Raw genomic sequence first — 19,504 nt, 5'->3', positions numbered from 1 at the left:
ACCTTTCCTGCTGCTCTGAGCCCTCCCTGCACCCTCCTGCCCTCCCAGCCATTGAAGAGGAGCTAAAACACACCCCCAGAGCTGGCTCCACCAGCCCAGCAGAGCTGCTCCAAACCCCCAGGCTCGAGGGAATTGGGATGAGGTTCCCTCTGCCCTGCTCTGTCCTGCGGCAGGGCTGTGCAGAACCAGCCCTCCGGGGCCATCCCTGCCCTGCACCACCTGCCTGACCCTGCTGTCACCCTGGGAAAGCTTCCTGAGGCACAGCAGGGAGGGAAATGCACAGCCCGGGCTGCTCCTGGGCTGGGTTTCTCCGTGGTGTGTCCATTTCAGGGTCAGCCACATCCCCCCAGCTCTCGCTGTCCCCTCAGCAGCCTCTCCCGTGGCCCCTGGCCGTGCCCTCCCTGCAGAGCCCGAGTGGCCCTGGCCATCCAAGCATTCTGCAGAACTCTCGTTCCTCCTCAGCCTCTTTCGCTTTCCTCTAAATTGCCAACCACTTCTCCTGTTCTCTGAACCGCGGGGCCAGCCCCACCGTGCCTCTTCCACACAACTCCCACTTTCCTGCCTTCTGCTCCCGCTGCTTTTCGTTGTCGTGGCTTCCACAGAAGACAGCCTGTGGCTTTGTGTGGGACTGGCCGTGCCTCATCTCGGGGCTCCTCAGCTCGTGGCTGCCAGCTGTGCCTCGGGGGCCAAGAGCAGAGGGGCAGGACATCAGTGCTCTGCCCTGGGTGGGGATAAACCCAGGGCAGGGGGGGATCTGCTGCTCGTGCTCCTGCCAGGCTGCGAGTCTGTGGCAGCTCCTGGCCTTCATCAGGAGGACAAGGCAGGGAAAACACGAGAAATCTCCCACTTCAGGCCTTTAGGATGGTTCTTCAAAGAGCACTCTGCCTGTCTGTGCCCACCGTGATGCTCTGACTCCGTCCACGGCACTTTTGGTTTCTCTTGCTCTTTTTGTCTGTGTTCTTTCCACTAATTCCCCCGTGGGGAAATTCCTCTTTTTGAGGAAAATCACTCTCCATCACATGAGGGCCCCAGGAAAGCCCTCAAGCAAGCTCTGAGGCAAAGCAGAGCACTCGCACAGTTTGCTGGTGGCGATTCAGGTCCCGGCACCAGCACACAGGCAGGACAGCACCGTGGGCACACCCCACAGCCATGGGGTCACAGACTGACCTGGGGGGCCACCAGAGCCCTGGGGACAGTGGCAGCCCCGTGTCACACTGGAAATCAGTGTCACTCCTGTGTGAGGGTGTTGCAGGACACAGGATAGCCCAGAGGTTCTCACTCAGCCCCAGAAATGGAGAGAAGGGAATTGCAGGCTGAGCCTAAAGGGAAGGAAAGTCAGAACCCCCTCGTGGGGCTCCAGGGCTGTCAGAACCTGGCTGGATTCAGCTGGTTCAGGACAGGACACGGTGCTGTGCTCAGGAAAGCCCCTGTGCCAGGTCACCTCGGTGCTGACACTCACCTGCGCCGTGCTTCTAACATCTCATTTCACAACAAAGCGGCAAGGGCAGAGACACCCCTTACTCTACTTGCCTTTCTCAGCACGGCCCAGCTTTGCTCAGAAAAGCCCCAGAACTGTTCCTCCCCAGCTCTGTCGGAAAGCCCAGCCCAGGCTGAGGCTTTGCCTGGGGCTGAGTGGGTGGACAGCGAAGAGAAGTGGAAGTGACTGCTCGGTGACTTTCCTGGCGCTGTTTGAACGCCTCCGAGACGTCACTGGGCCAGCCCCCGGGGGAAAAACGAGCGCTCGGCCGCCGCCGGGGCACAGCCCGGCCCCGCTCGCCCTGCGGCCGCGGAGGATGCCATGGTCCCCTCTGCCACCGCCCTGGCGCTGTGCCTGGCGCTGCTCCTCGCCTGCCCCACGCACGGTGAGTCTCTCCTGATGGTTTTCATCTCCCTGTGGCCAGGGCTGAGCCTCACAGCTCGGGGTGGGATGCTTGGGATGGGGGATGAGATTGGGGACGCAGCCTGGACACCTTTGGTGGGTGCTCAGCCCTCAGATCAGCGCTTGGGAGAGGGGCATGGCCAGGGCTCCCTGCTCACTGCTCGCCTTTCACTGCTGGTTGGGAGAAAAAGGCTCCAGCCTGGCTTGTCCCCACTGGTGTCACCGTGAGGGGCCACGGGCACTGGGGACACAGCGCTGCGCTGGGGGTTTGCCAGCAGGCAGCAGCTGCCAGGGACACCTGCAAGGGAAAGGTGGCAGATGTCATCAGCGGGGCTTTTCTGCCAGGTGACAACGCCGAGGTCAGGCGGGAGGTGTGAAAAGTCTGGTTTCACCCAGGCAGCAGATGAGCAAAACAGGAAAGCCGAGTCCAAACAGAGCTGGTGGCGAACGGCAGGGGATGGGGGACGCAAAGACAGCTCCTTTCCTGGGGCTGAAAACACCAAGAAACCCCAGCTGGGCTGTCCCAAAAAAAGAAAGAGGAAGGAGAAGAGGGGGCTGAGCAAATCCTGGAAACTGGAGAGAGAAATCTGGGCAAAGGCTTGCACGTTTTGGGTGGTCAGCGCTGTCACGTCACGGGTGGTGCTGCAGGAGGCCCCCAAGGCTCCTGGGGCTGAGGTGGGACGGGGCTGTGCAGCCCCCCTGAGCTCAGCGTGTGCCCCACAGGTGAGGAGCTGGCTGGGCCCCGCTCCGTGCGCTTTGCCGTGGAGATGGGGAGGAACCTGCTGAGGTGGGAGCCGGGGCACGGCTGCCCCAGCAACGCCAGCTACGACGTGGAGTACATAGTGTGAGTAGCAGCCAGGGGAACCCACGTCCCACCCTGCCCAGCGCTGAGCCCAGCCCTCGGCTCACCCCTGCTGCCTCTCCCCACAGCTACGGCTCCAGAATCCCCTGGACAGCCATCCCAGAGTGCAGCAACACCTCGGAGCACTCCTGTGACCTCACGCACTACACCCCGGACCCGAAGCAGCGCTACCACGCGCGGGTCAGGGCCGTGGCCGGGAACAGCACGTCCTCCTGGGAAAAGACCGGCAGCTTCTTCCCGCAGCAAGGTGGCTTGGGCTCTTCTCCAGCCTGTGCTGGAGCTGGGGTCGGGGTGCTGAGCTGCTTGGAAAGAGCTGTGGGAGGAATGAGAGCTGGGATATTTCCCTCCACGCCTTGCTGGAGGGCAGGGGGGCGTGCAGGGGGATGGGGCAGCCCAGGGATGGGTGGGACGGTCACAGCTCAGTCTGCTGCTGCAGGGGCTGCGAGCTGTGAGCAGGAAACAGCCCTGACCTGCTGTGTGACTGTTCTGCTTCCAGCTGGCCTTCACCTGGCCGGCCAGAGCCTCTCCGTGGTGGGCAACTCCATCCAGGTGCGGCTGCAGCTGCTGCTCCGCTCCGGGAACAGCAGCCTGGAGTACAGCGACTTCCTGAAGGAAATGACCCGCTGCCACGTGCACCTCAGGAGGACACGGGACAACCACACGGTGAGACCAGCTGCTGCTCCCGCGCTGTCCCCCTCTGTCCCTGCTCAAGGGGAAAACCAGGTTGTTAAGGCAGGGCTGTCTGTGGGAGTAAATGCTGAGCTTTCTCACAGCCACAGCAGCACGGAGAGGCTTCTCTGCGTGTTTTATGGCAGAGTTTTCCAGCCCCAGTGGGGATTTTGGATCTAGCTGCTGTCATCATGATCGCACCACAACCTGGGGACTTTCCCAGGGGACAGAGGAGGAGGAGGGAGGGAAGCAGGAGCTGGGTGCTCCCAGGTTCCAGCCCGTGCTGTTTGTTGCAGATCACCGTGGTGAAGAACAGCACCGAGTTCAGCATCGGCGAGCTGTTCTGGCTCACAGAGTACTGCCTGAGCGTGGAGCCCAGCCTGGCCAGCTGGGCCGTCCCCGCCGCGCGCTCGGGCGAGCAGTGCGTCACCACCGGCCACAGGGACAGTAAGTGGGGCCAGGGAAGGGGGAACCACGGCATGCTGACCCCCCCAGCCTCCTGGGAGCGTGGGGGTCCACGCCAGGGCAGGCTCTGGGTGCTGAGGAATCCCCTCACCTGGTCACGTCCTCTCTTGCAGGGAGTGCGGAGCTTCTCCCGGACATCCTCAGCTCCTCCTTCATCATCCTGTCCCTGCTGGGCCTCCTGGGGGCTCTGCTGGTGTGTACCTACACCAGGAAACCCGTGAGGACACCATCTGCCCTGGTAAGGCAGGGACAGTGCCCCTGGGGCCAGGCTGGGAGAGGCAGGCACCAGCCAGGGATGAAGCACAGCTCACTCTCCTCTTCCTCTCCCTCCCAGAAGTCCCTCATGAAGCAGAGCTCGCTCTGGGGGGAGCATGAGCCCCCCTCCTGGGGCAGCCTGGATGCAGACCCCGTCCAGCAGCTCTTCCTGTGGCAGAAGGAGCCCCAGCCGGGCAGCAGCCCTGACGGCAGCACCAGCACGGCCCAGCTGCCCCTGGAGCAGGGCTGGAAGCTCCCAGCGTGGCCCAAGGACCTGCTGGGACCCACGGGGAGCAGAGACAGCAGCGGCACCAGCACCGACAGCGGCATCTGCCTGCACCTCCCTTCCTCCTCCTCATCCTCATCCTCCTCCTCCCTGAGCTGCTCCGCGGACCCCCAGCCCCAGGGCTACAGGCAGCAGCTGCCCACGGCTGAGGACAGCGGGGTGGGCTTGGAGAGCCCCTGCCCTGCTGCTGCCTGCTCCTCTGGCAGCGCCAACGCCAGCCCAGGGCTGTGCCCTGGCACCAGCCAGGCAGAGCTGGAATTCCGGGGGTACCTGCAGCAATCCAAGGGCACCGTGGAGCCAGAGAGGGGCCCGGGGGAGGCAGAGCCCCCCTCGGGCTGGGCAGGCTCCGTGCAGGGCCCGGGCAGCAGCGACACCGCGCTGGACATGGAGTGCCCCGAGCTGGCCGTGTCCCAAGGGTATCTGAAGCAGTGCTCCCCCGAGCATGCCCTCACACAGGACCTGGCTCCTTGGGGAGCCCCTGCCTGCGACTTCCCCAGCCAGGCGGGGCCCCCAGCGCCCACCCTGCTGAGCTGGGCAGCCCCGGGTGCTCCGGTGACCTGCAAAGGCAGCCCTGATCTGAGAACTGCCTTCGACCTGAACCTCTTCAGCAACGACAACGCTGCCCTCCTGGGGACGCTGCTGCCCCCCAGCCTCAGCCCCAGCTGGATCACCCTGCCCACCGTGCCCCTGGGCCAGCTCAGCGGGGACAGCAAGGACAGCCGCCTGTGACGCGCGCCCGGGGGCCACCAGCCCCGTGCTCTGACCCAACTACCTCGTCTGCCACTGGATAAGCTACTCCTGACCCTGAATGCCCACGCTGCCAGGCCCAGGAGCACCAGCTCAGCCGCCGCGGGGCTGCTGTGCCCTCGTCCTGCTGTGGGCACCCCTCCAGCATCCCCAGCTAACGGGAGCAGGGATGGGCTGTGCTGGAGGGGCTCGTCCCGACCTCCTTGTGCCACCCAGGACACCTCTGCACCCCATGCCCTCCTCAGCGCCCAGCACGGGGTGCAGGGCCCCCCTTGGGGCTGGGCTGGTCCCGTGCTTCACTTCCCCTTGCCCGGCCAGCTGTGCTGGCGTCCCCGTGCTGGTGTCAATCCCAGCCTTTCACAACACTGCGGGCACAGGGCAGGCTGGCACCAGCTCCCTGCTGCTGGCAGCTCGGGGCTCCTGCCCTGCCCGGCCCCACGTGGATGGACCAAGAGACTCTGCTGACCCTACAGAGACCCCTCGGCACCCAGCCCCTCTGGGAGAGCCCCAGGGCAGGATTTGGGATGCACCCAGAGCCCAGCACGAGCCAGGGCAGCCCCACCCACACTATGGTCTGTGCTCTGCCACTGTGGGACGCAGACGTTATTTATTTTGTTTCATTTGTAAATACAGAAAGGACGTGGTGTTATTTATTTCATCCTTTTGTCTGTCCATCCTCTCCCAAGGCCAAGCTGAGCTTCCTGTTTCCACATTTGGACGTTCCCCATCAGCACGGGGCAATGAGCCTTTGCCTCGTGTGGGGAGGAGCCTTTCCACATCACAGCTGGGAAAAGGAGAACCAAGCCACTCTCCAGGAGCTCCTGGGGAATTTGTGGGGGCAATCACCACAGGAGCAGCAGGGAAAAGGAGCTGGGCTGCTCCCAGCGATCCCACAGGGATGCCCACCCCATTTGTCCAAGGAGGACAAATCCAACCCGGTGGGGAGGAAAGAAAACAGTCAGGGCTCTGCTCAGCCACGCGGTGCTCAGCCACAGGTTGGGCTCCATGATCTCAGAGGCCTTTTCCCAACAAATTGATGCTGTGATGCTGTGACCAGCTGTCATCAGGGCGGAAACAGGACGAGCCCCAGCCCTGGGTCACCCTCCAGGTGTGAAGGAAGTTTTTCCAAAAGTCACTCCATTTCCAGGAACCTTCAGGGTGGGAAGTAAAACTGCTGGTGGAAACTCTCCTCGGGGAACGTGGTTTTCTGGTGAAGGGTTTGGGGTTTATTTTCAGCCTTTCCAGCGCGGGGAGGAGGAGGGGGCTGACCCTTGCTGCGTTTCCTCCTCTTACATCTCCCACGTGAGATCCAGCCCTGCATCCCACGGGGATGTGGAGGGCACTGGGAGCCTCCTCCTGCCCCTCCACTGGCCCCATCTCTTCTGCCTCTGCGTAACTTGGGGGCTAGAACTTTTTGCTTTCTTTTTTTTTCTCTCAACTTCCTCTGGAAATCAGAGTCATCAAAAGCATGACGCTTTTTTTGTTGTTTTTCTTTTAAACGCCGCTGACGTCGGGCCCCACGGGCGGATCCTGTGTCACGCAGGGCTCTGCTGGCTCCTGCTCACCACAGAGGGCTCCCAGCCCCCGGGAGATGGCATTTCCCCCTCTCCTGGGCAGGCAGAGATCTCCTTCCAGCCCGGAGAAAGCTGCAGACCACAGGGTTTAGCTTCGATGGCCGAGAGCAGAGCTGCTCCCTCTGACGCCCTGGAAATCCCACTCTGTCCTACACACGTGGCTCTCGTGAGTTTTTCTTTTTCTTCTGAGAGAAACTTGCAAAGAAATGAATCCCAAGGCCCCCTCCAGCCCTGCTGGCCAAGCAGGGCCCCTCTCTGTGACCACAGAACCTCCCCACGGCTGTTCCTGCGCTCCAGGATCTTCCACAGCCACTTGTTCTGCTGGGACCGAAGGCAACTGGCCCTAAAAATCCAGGAGGAACTTCCACAGGGGCTTTCTGAGGCGTCTCCTTGCACGGGGAGTGTGGAGAACCAGCTTCCATGTTGGTGGATGGAGGAGGAAGACTGAGACAGATTTCCCATTTCCCCGCGGTGTTTTCCGAAGTTGCAGAAATCCAATCAGCCAGTTCTGAGCTCCTCCTCAGCCGCTTCCCCAAGGAACAGCCTGCTGCCAGCTCTCTGGGTGTGCAGGAGCTCCGAGGCCTCTGAGCCGTGGGGAACGTGGCTGTTTTCTCCAGGATGTTGAGGAATCCTGGGATAAGCTGCATCCCCTTCCTCCATGCCAAGCCCCGTGCTGTTCCAGGCACCTCCTGTGCCTGAGAACTGCAGATGGAGGAGATGCCCGGGAATTGTGGAGTTTCCCTCTCTGGAGATGCTCCAAACCCACCTGGGTGTTCCTGTGTCACCTGCTCCAGGTCACCTTGGGCACCAGGTGGTCCCAGAGGTCCCTTCCAGCCCCAAGGACTCTGTGATTCTGGGAAGTTTTTTTAGCAACAGAAACTGCGCCCTTTCCATTTCGGTTGGAATCCAACAATTTCAGGGGCTGTTTCTTACAGAAGTGAAAACGGAGGAATTCCCCCAGGCAGTTTTGGTTGCTTTTTCTGTTGGGGCTGGGCTGAGAGTAAGAGGCAGGGAGAGGAAGCTCTGCAAGAGCACCCGAGCTCCAGCCCCATCCCTCTGTGCCCAGCCACACGTCCCATGCCAGGACAGCAGGGAAGGAAGCACAACCAAAGCCTGTGAGGGGAAAAACCCAACCCAGAGCTCAGGGAAAGCCTCTGAAGGGCCAGAGCCATGGGCAGGGCTTGTGCTGAAAAACCTGGGCACTGCCCTGAGGAAAGCTGTGGTGGCCAGGGGCTCCAGGAGCACAGCACTGGGGGGCAGGGGGACGAGGGGATGTCCTTCCTACCTGCCCAGCAGCCCAGCTGCCACCTCACGGCCTCTGCTTGTGGAAGGGCTCGTAGCCAGTGCCCGAGGTGCCCAGCGAGCCGCTGATGCTGAACGGGGGCACCAGCTCCAGTGCCACCGACCCCAGCCCGCTGCAGGGACAGCAGGGGGGTCACCACGCTGCCCAGCCCAGCCCCTGCCAGCAGCAGGACTGGGCAGGGAGGGGCTGTGGCACCTCGGCACAAGGAGAGCTGTGCCTGGTCCCCCCGGGGTGTCACTCACCGCGAGTGGTACAGGCTGAAGACAAAGTCAGGCCCTGGGGAGGCACGAGGGAGAGGAGGGAGGGGTGTCAGGGCCCCCCTTTGCTTTGCCGTGAGTGGCAGGCTGGGGACAGGCAGGACAGGCAGCAGGACAGCAGCAGGACATCGCTGTGCATCCCCCTCCTCACCTCAGAGTGCCCCCAGCCCCCTGCACCTGGGGTTCCATCCCCCATGTTCCCCACAGCCCTGGCCCTGTGCTCTGAGCCCCTCTGTCCCCTGCCCTGTTCCTCTGCCCCCCTACCCCCTGTCCTGTCCCCTGCCCTGTCACCCTGTTCCCTGCCCTGTCCCCCTGTCCCCCACCCTGTCCTCTGCCCTGTCCCCTGCCCTGTCTCCCTCTCCCCTGCCCTGCTCTGTCCCCTTCCCTGTCCCCTGCCCTGTCCTCTGCCCTTCCCCTGCCCTGTCCCCAGCTCTGTCCCTCTGTCCCCCTGTCTCCTGTCCCCTGTCCCCTGTCCCCTGCCCTGTCCCCTTCTGTGTCCCCCTGTCCTCTATCCTGTCCCCTGCCCTGTCCCCTGTCCCCTGTCCCCTGCCCTGTCCCCTGCCCCCTGCTCTGTCCCCTGCCCCCTGCTCTGTCCCCTGTCCCCTGCCCTGTCCCCTGTCCCCTGTCCCCTGTCCCCTGTCCCCTGCCCTGTCCCCTGTCCCCTGCCCTGTCCCCTGCTCTGTCCCCTGTCCCCTGTCCCCTGCCCTGTCCCCTGTCCCCTGCCCTGTCCCCTGTCCCCTGTCCCCTGTCCCACTCACGCCGCTGCCCGCGGCCCCGCCGGTACCAGCGGATGAAGGTGTAGCCAAAACTGGCCAGGAAGAGCAGGGCCAGCCCGATGCCCAGGACGACCCCGATCACCTTGAGGGGCTCTTGTCCTGCAAAGCAGAGCGGGGAGGGGCTCTGAGACAGACCTGGGGGGGGCGGGGGTCCCGATTGTCCCCGCAGGGCCCAGGACAGCCGGGAGCGGGGCTACAACCCTCCAGCACGGGCTGTCCCCCCGGCAGGGCTGCCAGGAGCGTGCACAGAGGGTTCTGCTGTCCCCAAAGCCCCCCGAGGAGAGCCCCGCTGTCCCCAGGTGAGCTGCCAGGTGGGACTGTCCCCGGCAGGGAGGTGGCCGCCCTGGCCGTGCTTAGCCCGCTGCTGGTGCCGCTCACGGCCCGGCGGGGCGATGCTCCTTCCCTGGCGGCGCTGGGGCCATCCCTGGGCTGGCAGTTCCCTCTAGAGGATGTTTTTGTCAGGAGCAGCAGCCGGGCTGGGGCGGGGCGCGGACGGGGCGGTGCGGGACCTGTGCGGGCTCCGCACCGCCCATCCCCGCGCTCCCTGAGCGGGGTCTGGCAGAACCCAGCACCGATCCGTGCCCCCGCAGCCGGCACAGCCCCCGAGCATCGATTGCTGCCGGGCAGCTCTGCGGGGCTGTGCCAGGAGGGCACCGGGGCTCTGGGCACTGCCCAGCGGAGGGCACAGCCTCGGGATTCAGTGCGGCATTCACCGGGGGCGAGGAGACAGCGGAAAGGGATGACCTAAGAGCAGCTAAATTTAGGCAGATGCCAGCGGAGTGAGGACACTTCCCCTGTGGTGGCGGTGTTTACACAGCGAGCACGGCCGCAGCGCGTCCTGGCGGGACGGACAGACAGCCGCAGAGCTCCCAGGGCTCGCGGGAGGAGCAGGACCTGCCCTGCCCTTGCTTTCCCTCCCAGCCTGCCCTCCAGGGTACGTGGGTGGCCGGTTTTCCTGCCGGGGCAGGGGCGAGCGGGACCCCCGGTGAGGGCGAGGTCCGGGAGCCGTGAGTCACGGCAGGAGCTGCGTGGTGCAACAAGAGCCTCCCTGAATCAGCCGGCTGCCGAAACTGCCCCGTCCCCACGCCCACGGCCCGTGGGAGGGTGACGTGCCCAGGCCCTGCCCCGTGCCCTGCGTGGGAGGCGTCCCTGCCCTGGCACCCTCGGGAGCATCCCGGGGATGGCTCTGAGCAGCACTGCTCGGGCACAGCAGTGAGCCCCAGCCCACGGGGGAGCAGGGAGGGGGGTCACCAAAGCACTGCCCGTGCCGTGAGCCCCCCACCTCTGCCCCCTGAGGGGGCAAAGACCCCCCACTCACCTGCCCGGGGGTCCATGTCCCACTGGTGTCCCACGGGAGCTGCTCTCGGTTATCCCGGCCTGGAGCTGCTGCTGAGCCCTCTGTGCTGGAGCCTGGCACGTCCTGGCTGTCCCCGTCTCTGGTGACACGGCTGCCTCCCTGCAGCGAGGCTGGGCACCAGTCCTGGCCCACTGGTCCAACTGGTTCTCAGGAGAAAGCAGAGGAGCTGCAGCAGACACGACCCAGGGCACACGGCCCTGCCTGCGTGGGCAGCTCTGCCCTCCCGCTGCTGGAAGAGGCTGAACTGGGAGTACTGGGAGCCCGAGGGACAGGGACAGCCTGGACACGGGTGTGCCCAGCTCTGGCAAGGTGCCCGAGTGGCTGTGTCCTCTGATTGTCACCTCCAGGCAAGGCCAGCAGCCAGGAAGGGGGCAGAGAGCCACCAGAAGCCAGGCTGGGCGCCTCAGGCAGCACCCAGGGGACAGGGACGGACAGGGGTGACCCTCAGCAGCTGCCCCCAGTCAGACACCCCAAAATGAGGCACTCACAGCTCTACTTGATCGTCTCCAAGTCCCAAACCAGAGTGTCTCTTGGCAATCAGCTCCTGTTTGTAACAAGAGGGAAAACCGCCTGCTGTGGCTGCGGGGAAAAGTGACCAACAGCTGTAACCCTGAACAGCTGGAAACCGGGCACGTCTCCTCCCTGCTGGGTGCTGCTGTGCCAGGCCCAGCCTCTGACCCTGCCGTGCCCCACCTCGGAGCCCAGCCCTGAGCAGCCCTGCCCAGGCCAGCACTCGGTGATGCCTGGGGGGCACGGAGGGGACAGCGGGAGCTGCAGCCCCCGGGGGCTGGCACCGCCCTTGCCCTGGAGAACACAGGGATGGGGATGTGTCCGTGCGGATCTGGGATGGTCACACAGAGCCCTGGGCCAGCCTGGCCTGTCCTCTGCCCGACCCCAGTGCCAGGAAACCTGTGCCATGCCTGGAAATGTGCCATGCCTGGAAACCTGTGCCATGCCCGTGCCATGCCTGGAAACCTGTGCCATGCCTGGAAACCTGTGCCATGCCCAAAACCTGTGCCATGCCCAAAACCTGTGCCGTGCCCGGCTCCGGGAGCAGGGAAGGGCGGCTGGCTGCAAACACAGCCACACTCCAGGAAGCAAAGCCCCGGAGGCTGTGACACAGCACTGCAAAGCCCAGCTGTGTCCCCAGAGCCCCGGGTCCCCAGGGCAGGACTGGCTGCCCCCTCCGTGCCACCTCTCCCGGGTTGCTCTCCCATCCCTTCCCACCGGGATGCTCTGGGGAGGCTGCCAGGACCTGCCAGGTGCACCAGGGAGCCAAGGCCAGCCCAGCTCCTGCTGCTGCAGCCCGTGAAAGGTTTCTCAAGCTGAAATGTGCCACGGGCAGCCTCCGGGGGCACCCTACATCCCACATCCTCTGGGCACCGCGGGCACCACCAGGGCTGAGGTGCCCACACCTCCAAAAGGGGCTGGATGCTCAGGGTGGGAGTGGGGAGGGAGCCCCTTACCTGCAGAGCCACAGGAGCACCCCTGGCCAGGCTGGGGGAGCGGGCAGGGCCCCTGCTGCCACGGTGAGCTGGCACAGCCATGGCACAGCTCCCTGAGGAGCTGCAGGTCGTGGGTGCTCTGGCAGCAGCAGGGCCCCTTGGGAAAGCTGAAGGGGGTAATTAGCAGCATTTCCACGGGAGAAGGGGGTAATTAGCTGCTCGGCACATCCTGCACACCCAGCAGCTCCAGCATCAGCGTGCAGAGGGCGGCCAGCAGCCCCCCCGACCCCAGCCCGCTCCCTGGGCCACCCTCACCCCTGGGGTACTGCCTCCTGCCCTCCTCACCCTCCTCCCATCCTGCCAGGCTAAACTGCTCCATCCCAGAGGGACTGGTTATTCCCGGATAATCACAGACCCTCGGGGTACCCATGGGCACCCCCTGCCTCCCCTTCCACCTGCCCCAGCCCTGCCAGCCGTGACCCGGCCCTGGCGGGGACACACAGCCCGAGTGACCCAGGGCTCAAACTCTCCTCCTTTCCTCCTCCACCTACTCCAAGCTGGCTTTGACAACAACCCAGCGCAACGCGGAAGAGCCGGACAAAGAGCGGGGTGGCCGTGGATCCTCTTATCATCAGGAGGAGCAGGAAAAATCAGTCCGTTCACTTCTGATAAGCTGTTTGGTGACAGCAGCGCCGCAGGTGACTCACCCGCAGTGGAGATGCTCGGGAGATTACCGCAGGTGATGGTGCTGCTGATAGACCGGTGTTGTATTACAATACAAACCAGAATTCCTGTTTCACAACTCCCCTTGTGGGTTTTAAGGAGGGCCGGGGCGGTGCTGCCCCAGTGCGAGCGCGGCGTGGGCACCGAGCGCAGGGCACGGGCTGCGGGAGCATCGCGGGCCGGCTCCAGGGCAGCCGCAGCCTCCTCCCCGTGTCCCGCACCGGGGACATCTGCCGGACCCCGCCGGAGCGGGATGGACATGGTGAGTCCGGGGTGGGCACCAGCCCCCCGCACACCCCGTGCCCGGCCGCGCTCCCAGCCCCGGGAGGTGCCCAGGGCATGGGGCAGCCCGGGCACAAGGAACTGCTGCTCCCCGGCAGCCGAGGAAGGGTTTCCCCCGTTCCCGAGACTCCTCAGTGGCTGGACAGAGAGCTTGGGTGCCAAGGAAGGGTTTCCCCTGCTTGCCACATCCCTCCTTGGCTGGACATGGAGCTTGGGTGCCAAGGAAGGGTTTCCTCTGCTCCTCACAGCCCTGCATGGCTGGACACAGAGCCTGGGTGCCAGGGAAGGGTTTCCCCCATTCCTGAGACTCCTCAGTGCCTGGACAGAGAGCTTGGGTACCAAGGAAGTGTTTTTCCCATTCCCCACACCCCTCTGTGGCTGCACACAGAGCCTGGGTGCCAAGGAAGGGTTTCCCCTGCTCCCCACATCCCTCCTTGGCTGGACACAGAGCTTGGGTCCCCCCAAGCTCTCACTCCCATATTTCTGGCTCTGCCTTTCCCTCTCCCAGCCCGGGCAGCTGACAAGCAAGGCAGTGCCCCCCATGCCAAGGGGAACAGGACCTCCTGAAGGGTCCCATCCCACTCCTGGGCACTGCCTGGGGCAGAGCAAGGCCCTCCCAGCCCCCTGCTCAGCCCAGGGGACACACCTGGCACCCAGTCCCTCCCTGGAGGGCACACACCAAGCTCAGCGGGCACTGCAAACCCTCCAGCAGCAGCACAGAGGGACACCAACCCTGCAGGGTGGGGAGCTCGCTCCCTGCAGTGTCTGCACACACCCACGGGGTAAATCCCCACCAAGGAGTCACCCTGGGAGTCTGATCGCTCTGCAAAGCTCGGCTTGGTGAGGGAACATCCCCCTGCTCCCGAGGGAGGGATGGAGCCCGGCAGCACACCCTGATGGAGCTCAGCACACCCTGATGGAGCTCAGCACACCCTGCAGCCCCTGCTGAAGGGGGGAAGAGGCTCAGCAGAACTCCACGGCTCCTGGGCTGGCACGGGCACAGCTGGAGCCTGGCATGGCCATGGTGGCATGAAGTGCCCCAGGAGAACGCAGCAAGGGAGCTCAATCAGTCACGGTAGCACGGAGCTCTGCAGGAAATCATGTGCCTCCACTCCAAAGGAGTGGGCACGGCCCTCCCTGGCCTTGGATTTAACCAATGCTGCTCCTGCTCGTGGTGGCCTCGAGAGGAGTCATGGAGAGGCAAGCTCTGAATCCCTTTGAAACAGAAGAGGTTCATGGACTGAAGAAAATACAAAAAAACCCCCAAAACCCAATAATCACCCATCTCATCTGCATCCACACCAGACCTGCGCCTTGGAAAGGATCCTAGCCATGGATACCGTGGTGGGGACAGGCATGGGCAGTGTGGGGACAGAGGGACAGCCGTGCTGCTGCAGTGGGGCCTGCAGGATCCACCCCGAGCCGGCCCGTTCCCGCTGGGAACCGTTAGGATCCCATTATCCAGGAGGCGCCCGGCCCAGGCCAGGTGACACAGGAGGTCAGCATGAGGAAGGACCAGCCCCACGTGCCCTGGGCTGGCAGGGGTTGGGGCAGCATTCCAAAACTGCCAGGCCTCCAGGAGCTCTTCCCTTCTCCGCAGAGAGGAGGCTCAGGAAGGGCAGCGAGCTGGGAGATGCAGGAGCCAGGCTCCCACCCTGCCCTCCTGCTCCCAGCAGCTCCCAGGAAACAGCCTCTGCACCCCAGAGCCCGTCCAGGGCTGGGGAATTTGGCACAAGCTGCCCACACTTGGCACAGAGGGTGCCAGCTGAGGCTGGCTTGGGGAAGAAGGCTGCTGGTGTTTCCTCAAGGAGCCAGACCCCAGCGTGCTGGGACACGGCCACACGGCACCAGGCAGGAGCCAGTCCTGCCCTGCACAGGTCACTGCTTGTTCCCAGAACCAGCAGCCCCAGCCGCCCTGCAGGGAGGCAGCAGCTCCTGGCTCAGGCAGCCAGCCTGCCTTTGTGTGCCAGCCCGGGGATAATGGCTTGGCACTGCTGCAAACCCTGCTGGAAGGGTGTGTGTGCGTGGCTGAACATGCCCTGGCACAGTGACCCGGGCACGGAGGGCTCCCCTCTCCCCTGGCCTGGGCACCTGGGAACATCCCAGTGCCCCCACGCTGCTCTGCCAGGCCTCTGAGCCTGGCATGGCACAGGCACCTCTGCTGTCCTCCGGTGTGACAAACACCCTCCTGGAGCTCAGCACTGGCAGCAGAGGCTCCCAAAGCCCGAACCCTCCAGGATCTGTGGGTTTAACCCCCCCTTACCTCTGCTCATGCAGAAATCGTCTCTTACCTGCGCTGGCAGAGCCCAGAAGCAGCAGCCAAAGAGAAGATCTCACTGGGGCTGGCAGGAGCAGGCTCAGCACAGCAGGAACACCTTCCCAAAGGTGTTCTGGGGCACGGCTGGAAAAACCACGGAGCAGACAGCGGCAGAGCCCACCTGAGCCCTCCCGAGGGGGCTCTGGGCTCCAGCCCACCCCCACCCACCGAGCCCGGCCTCACAGCACTGCCCGCCCATCCCCGGGGGTTTCTCGTACAAGGAGCTGTTTCAGAGGATAATTCCGAGATAACTCCGAGGAGCTCAAGCGGATCGATGCCTGAGTCAGCCCCGCTCCAGCCCCGGCTGTGTTTACCCCGTCTCTTAGCAGCGGCACAGCCTTCCCTCCCTCCCCGCCCTGGCAGCGCAGGTTCCCCTGGCTCGGGCTGGTTCCTCCGGTGCTCCTGCAGCCCTGAAGGAGCACCCGGGCTGTGCCACCCGCTTGTGACCCTGCTGGAGCCACAGTCCCCGTCGTCGTGACATGCCTGGCGCCGCAGCCCCGCAGGCGTGTGTATTTTGAGTCAGGGTGGCTCTGCGCATCAGAAAGCGCCTCTTTCGCAACACCTGTGACTTTTTAAGCCTCAGGTGTGTTAATGACAGTAACTCTGTGCCACTGCGAGCCGGTTCCTGGAACTGCACGGGTGGTGTCTATGGTGACCCTGGGTCACCCAGAGCCGGGCGTTGTCACCGCAGGACAAGCCAGCCCCATTCCCAGCAGCTCTAAAGTCACCTCAGGCGAAGCTGGGGGCTGTCTCCCTGCTCATCCCTGGGCTGCGAGCTCACCACCCTGGGCCTCCCACCCTGCAGCTGCTCTCTGCCCCCACTTTCCCCCCGTGACTGCTTTTCCTCTCTGCTTTGCAGGACTCGGCCTCGGAGCGGCTCGACGGCCGAGGTAACACCCGAGGGAGCTGGGAGAGCCGAGAGGTGCCAGCTGAGCCCGGCCATGCAGGGCCACGCTCCTCTGTGTTGCAGGTCCCCGCACGAGGCCCAAATCCTCCAGGGCACCGGAGTCCTTCAGGCGGGTGGGGATCCTGGTCCTGGCCGTGGTGCTCACCCTGGCCTGCTTGGTCGCCATCGGCTTCCTGGGTACAGCTCCTGATCTCTCCCCCTCCTTCCCTGTGGCCAACACAGACCCAGCTCCTTGCTGACCCCCCCGAGGCAGCCCCAAGCCTGCCCAGGAGCTGGAGCTCGGCACTGAGCCCCCCTCTCCCTGCAGTGAAGATTTACCTGGACCACCACTACCTGTTCTGCAAGCAGCCCCTGAAGCTGGTGCCGCTGAAGCAGGTGTGCGACGGGCAGCTGGACTGCCTGCAGGGCGAGGACGAGGCCACCTGTCCCCAGTGGGTCCCCCAGGGGCCACCAGCCAGGGGTGAGTGCAGGACACCCCCGCCAGAGCTCGGGGGGCTGGGCTGCTGCGGCCAAAGCTGACTTTGTGTCTGCCTCCAGCCCGCGTTTCCAAAGACAGATCCATCCTGCAGGTGCTCCAGAGCCACACTGGCACCTGGTCCTGTGTGTGCCACGACCACTTCACCCCGGCGCTGGCCAGAGCTGCCTGTGAGCAGATGGGCTACAGCAGGTACAGCTGCCTGCCCTGCTTCACCTTCCCTCGTCCTTAAAAGCTCTTCTGGAGCGGGGCTCTGCTGACTTGTGGAGCACTCAGAGCTCTGCACTAATGGTTTCAGTCCGTCCCCAGCACGCAGAGCACTCTGTGGGTCCTCAGGAGCTGGCACGGAGCCCTGGCAGCCTCCTGTGAGAGCAGAGAGCTGTGCCCTGCTCTGTCACAGCCCATGGGCACCCTGCCCTGCTCCTGCTCTGCCTCCATGCCCCCTACTGCACCCTGCCCTGCCCAGCTGGGAGTGAGGCCCAGGGCCCTGCACTTCCCTTTCGAGATGGGTTCTGCTGTTTGAGCCACTGTGGGAGCCCAGACTGAGTCAAACCTGGCGTTTTCCAGGTCTCAAATGCAACAGTGAGGAGCCCCCTGAGTTCCTGCAGAGCAGGGAATTCTCTCCCCTCCTTCAGTTGCTCCTGTCCCCGCTCCTGGGCCCTCCAGGGCTGTCACATCCCCACTTTGGCACCCCTGTCCCACAGAAACCCCTTTTCCCTATGGGATCCAGGCTCCTGAGGTGCTGAGGCAGCAGTGCCTGTCTCCCCCAACCCTGAAGCCCTGTCCCCCCGTGTCTTCCAGCACCCCAGCCTTCCAGGGCGTGGAGGTGAGCTCGGGGCAGCCTCTGCCTCCCCGCGAGGTGGTGCTGAGCAACGGGAGCCTGCAGGTGCTTGAGCCAGGCAGGTGAGTGGGGACGGTGTGTCCAGCCCCGGCAGGAGCCCCGTGCCTGGCAGAGGAGGCAAACCCAGCTCTGCTCCTTCCTCCTGCAGGAAATGCCTCTCGGGGCTGGTCGTGTCGCTCTTTTGTTCCAGTAAGTACCACGGTGGTGCCCGGGCCTCGTGGGCACTGTGGGCTCTCTGCTGGCACTGCCCGTGGGAGTGTGGCTCCATCCCAAGCCCGTTCTGTAGTGTTTGCACGAGGAAAGATGGATTTAATTACTGCTCACCTCGTTAAGCCAGCCGTGTGACACCTACGGGAGGCTCACCCGGCTGCCTGCTTGGGTTCACCTCTACCAGCAAATTACCCTGATTAAACTAATTATCCCGGGGGGCTGGAGCAGGCAGGGGGAGGCTGGGCCCCTTCCAGCAAGCCTGGGGGTGCGGGGTGGCAGCAGCACGGCGGGGACGAGGCACCCTGGGCACGCTGCTGTCCCCGTGCCCCCCGTGCTCCCCGTGCCCCCCGTGTCCCCACAGACTGCGGGCAGAGCGTGCGCACCCCGCGGGTGCTGGGGGGCAGCCCGGCTGCCATCGAGGCGTGGCCCTGGCAGGTGAGCCTGCAGTACAGGAAGGAGCACATCTGCGGGGGCAGCATCATCGGGCCCGGCTGGGTGCTCACGGCCGCGCACTGCTTCAAGTGAGTGCGGTCCCCTGGCAATCTCCTGCAATTCCCAGCGGGATCGGGCTCCGCGGATGGGCGGTGACAGCGCTGCCTGTGCGCAGGAACAACCCCATCATCCAGAGCTGGCGTGTGAAGGCCGGCTCCGACCTGCTGTCGGGCGCTGCCACCATCGCCGTGGAGAAGGTGTTCCTGGCCGAGGTGACGCCCGCGTCCCCCAAGGAGAACGACATCGCCCTGGTGAAGCTGCGCTCCCCCCTGCACGACTCAGGTGGGCCTGGCAAAGCCCTGCCCGGGCCAGCGGGCACAAGTGTCCCCTGCTGGCGCTGAGCACGGGGCTGGGGTGGCGATGCCCGGCCTGGCAGTGGGTGCCCGGCTGGTGGCTGTCCCCAGCCAGCCTGGCCCCCTGCCCTGTGAGCCCCCCTCGATGTCCTTTCCAGACAGCACCAAGCCCATCTGCCTGCCCTATTTCGATGAAGAGCTGGTGCCAGGCACGCCCCTGTGGGTGATCGGCTGGGGCTACACAGAGGAGCACGGTGAGTGCCACAGCCTGGGGTGACAGGGACATGGCACAGCCTGCCAGAGGCTCCCTGCTTGCCCCGGCTCCCTCTGAGAGGCCGTGCCCCCCAGGGAAGCTGTCGGAGCAGCTGCAGCAGGCCGAGGTGGAGCTCATCGACAAGCAGAGCTGTAACCTGGCCGCCTACCACGGCGATGTCACCGACAGGATGCTGTGTGCCGGCCTGCCCCAGGGCGGCGTGGACACCTGCCAGGTGGGGCCAGGGCTGGGCACGGGGCTGGGTGGCTCTGTACCCATCGTGACACGGCTCCTGTGAGGGAAGAGCCTTTCTGGGGGGCTGTCACACTGCGGGGCCATCTGAGGCTCTGTCCTTGCCAGGGGGACAGCGGCGGGCCCCTCCTGTACTCAGGAGGGCACTGGCAGGTCGTGGGCATCGTCAGCTGGGGCCAGGGCTGCGGCACCCCCAGCACACCCGGCGTCTACACCAGTGTCCGTGCCTACCTGGACTGGATCTACGCCGTGCTCAGGGTCAGTGCCGCCCCGCCCGGGGGCAGGCAGCCCCCCTCGGCTGAGCCGCCCCCCGAGGGACACGGCTGCTTTTCTCTTGCTTCCAATGCCCTTCCAGAGCTTTCAATGCCCTCTGTGCCTCTCTCTCCCGGCAGTCGGAGCTCTGAGACCTGCCGGAACGGGTCGCTCCTCGCCCCGAGCCTCCCTGCCCATCCCCTGCCCTTGCTCTGGCAGCAACAGGGCCGCGGATCCCCAGCCACAGCTGAGGCTCCCAAAGCCGCGCTGGCAGCTGTGATTTAGGGTGCCAGAGCCCAGCCAAGGAGGCAAAGGGTGACTCGGAGTGGCAG

The 19,504-nt window shown here is 64.7% G+C and overlaps 3 protein-coding genes across 10 annotated transcripts; 2 read left to right on the top strand and 1 right to left on the bottom strand.

Moving 5' to 3' along the window:
* Positions 1-2,622: 2,622 nt before the first annotated feature.
* Positions 2,623-6,346, top strand: IL10RA (interleukin 10 receptor subunit alpha). The gene is made up of 6 exons (XM_064397750.1): positions 2,623-2,723; positions 2,810-2,988; positions 3,238-3,404; positions 3,707-3,857; positions 3,989-4,113; positions 4,210-6,346. Exons 1-6 carry the CDS (start codon positions 2,647-2,649, stop codon positions 5,143-5,145), a joined length of 1,635 nt encoding a protein of 544 aa, XP_064253820.1. The 5' UTR covers positions 2,623-2,646; the 3' UTR covers positions 5,146-6,346.
* A 1,087-nt stretch (positions 6,347-7,433) lies between these two features.
* On the bottom strand, positions 7,434-15,490 carry SMIM35 (small integral membrane protein 35). Of its 8 annotated transcripts, none has more exons than XM_064397757.1 (8): positions 15,172-15,483; positions 12,583-12,626; positions 10,919-10,974; positions 10,392-10,570; positions 9,082-9,172; positions 8,283-8,384; positions 8,023-8,152; positions 7,434-7,850 (listed from the first exon to the last, which is right to left on the bottom strand). In XM_064397757.1, exons 4-7 carry the CDS (start codon positions 10,405-10,407, stop codon positions 8,047-8,049), a joined length of 315 nt encoding a protein of 104 aa, XP_064253827.1. In that variant the 5' UTR covers positions 10,408-10,570; positions 10,919-10,974; positions 12,583-12,626; positions 15,172-15,483; the 3' UTR covers positions 7,434-7,850; positions 8,023-8,046. The 8 variants fall into 8 exon arrangements, with proteins under 8 accessions (XP_064253827.1, XP_064253826.1, XP_064253823.1 ...); XM_064397756.1 differs by having other exon boundaries at positions 12,583-12,623; XM_064397753.1 differs by lacking the exon at positions 12,583-12,626 and having other exon boundaries at positions 10,392-10,974; positions 15,172-15,281; positions 15,416-15,490.
* On the top strand, positions 12,852-19,324 carry TMPRSS4 (transmembrane serine protease 4). The gene is made up of 13 exons (XM_064397548.1): positions 12,852-12,860; positions 16,057-16,087; positions 16,168-16,281; positions 16,412-16,564; positions 16,642-16,771; positions 17,381-17,482; positions 17,569-17,609; positions 17,992-18,151; positions 18,238-18,404; positions 18,574-18,669; positions 18,764-18,903; positions 19,029-19,178; positions 19,313-19,324. The coding sequence occupies exons 1-13, from the start codon at positions 12,852-12,854 to the stop codon at positions 19,322-19,324; spliced, it is 1,305 nt and encodes a 434-aa protein (XP_064253618.1).
* Positions 19,325-19,504: the final 180 nt, after the last annotated feature.

Source organism: Passer domesticus, chromosome 23 (assembly GCF_036417665.1).
Source record: "Passer domesticus isolate bPasDom1 chromosome 23, bPasDom1.hap1, whole genome shotgun sequence".
Lineage (NCBI taxonomy): Eukaryota > Metazoa > Chordata > Aves > Passeriformes > Passeridae > Passer > Passer domesticus.
Note: the sequence above shows the minus strand (reverse complement) of the source record. Positions and strands in the feature narration are given on the sequence as shown.

Excerpts from the sequence above, each read along its gene's own strand:
- TMPRSS4 (XM_064397548.1), top strand. Across the intron at positions 16,565-16,641 it reads CCAGGGGCCACCAGCCAGGG|CCCGCGTTTCCAAAGACAGA; the intron begins GTGAGTGCAGGA and ends GTCTGCCTCCAG. Across the intron at positions 18,670-18,763 it reads GGGCTACACAGAGGAGCACG|GGAAGCTGTCGGAGCAGCTG; the intron begins GTGAGTGCCACA and ends CGTGCCCCCCAG.
- SMIM35 (XM_064397753.1), bottom strand. Across the intron at positions 8,385-9,081 it reads GGCTACACCTTCATCCGCTG|CCTGCCACTCACGGCAAAGC; the intron begins GTACCGGCGGGG and ends GCCTGTCCCCAG. Across the intron at positions 8,153-8,282 it reads TTCAGCCTGTACCACTCGCG|CGGGCTGGGGTCGGTGGCAC; the intron begins GTGAGTGACACC and ends CTGTCCCTGCAG.
- IL10RA (XM_064397750.1), top strand. The coding sequence starts at position 2,647 with ATGGGGAGGAACCTGCTGAGGTGGGAGCCGGGGCACGGCTGCCCCAGC. Across the intron at positions 2,989-3,237 it reads CAGCTTCTTCCCGCAGCAAG|CTGGCCTTCACCTGGCCGGC; the intron begins GTGGCTTGGGCT and ends TTCTGCTTCCAG. Across the intron at positions 3,858-3,988 it reads CACCACCGGCCACAGGGACA|GGAGTGCGGAGCTTCTCCCG; the intron begins GTAAGTGGGGCC and ends CCTCTCTTGCAG.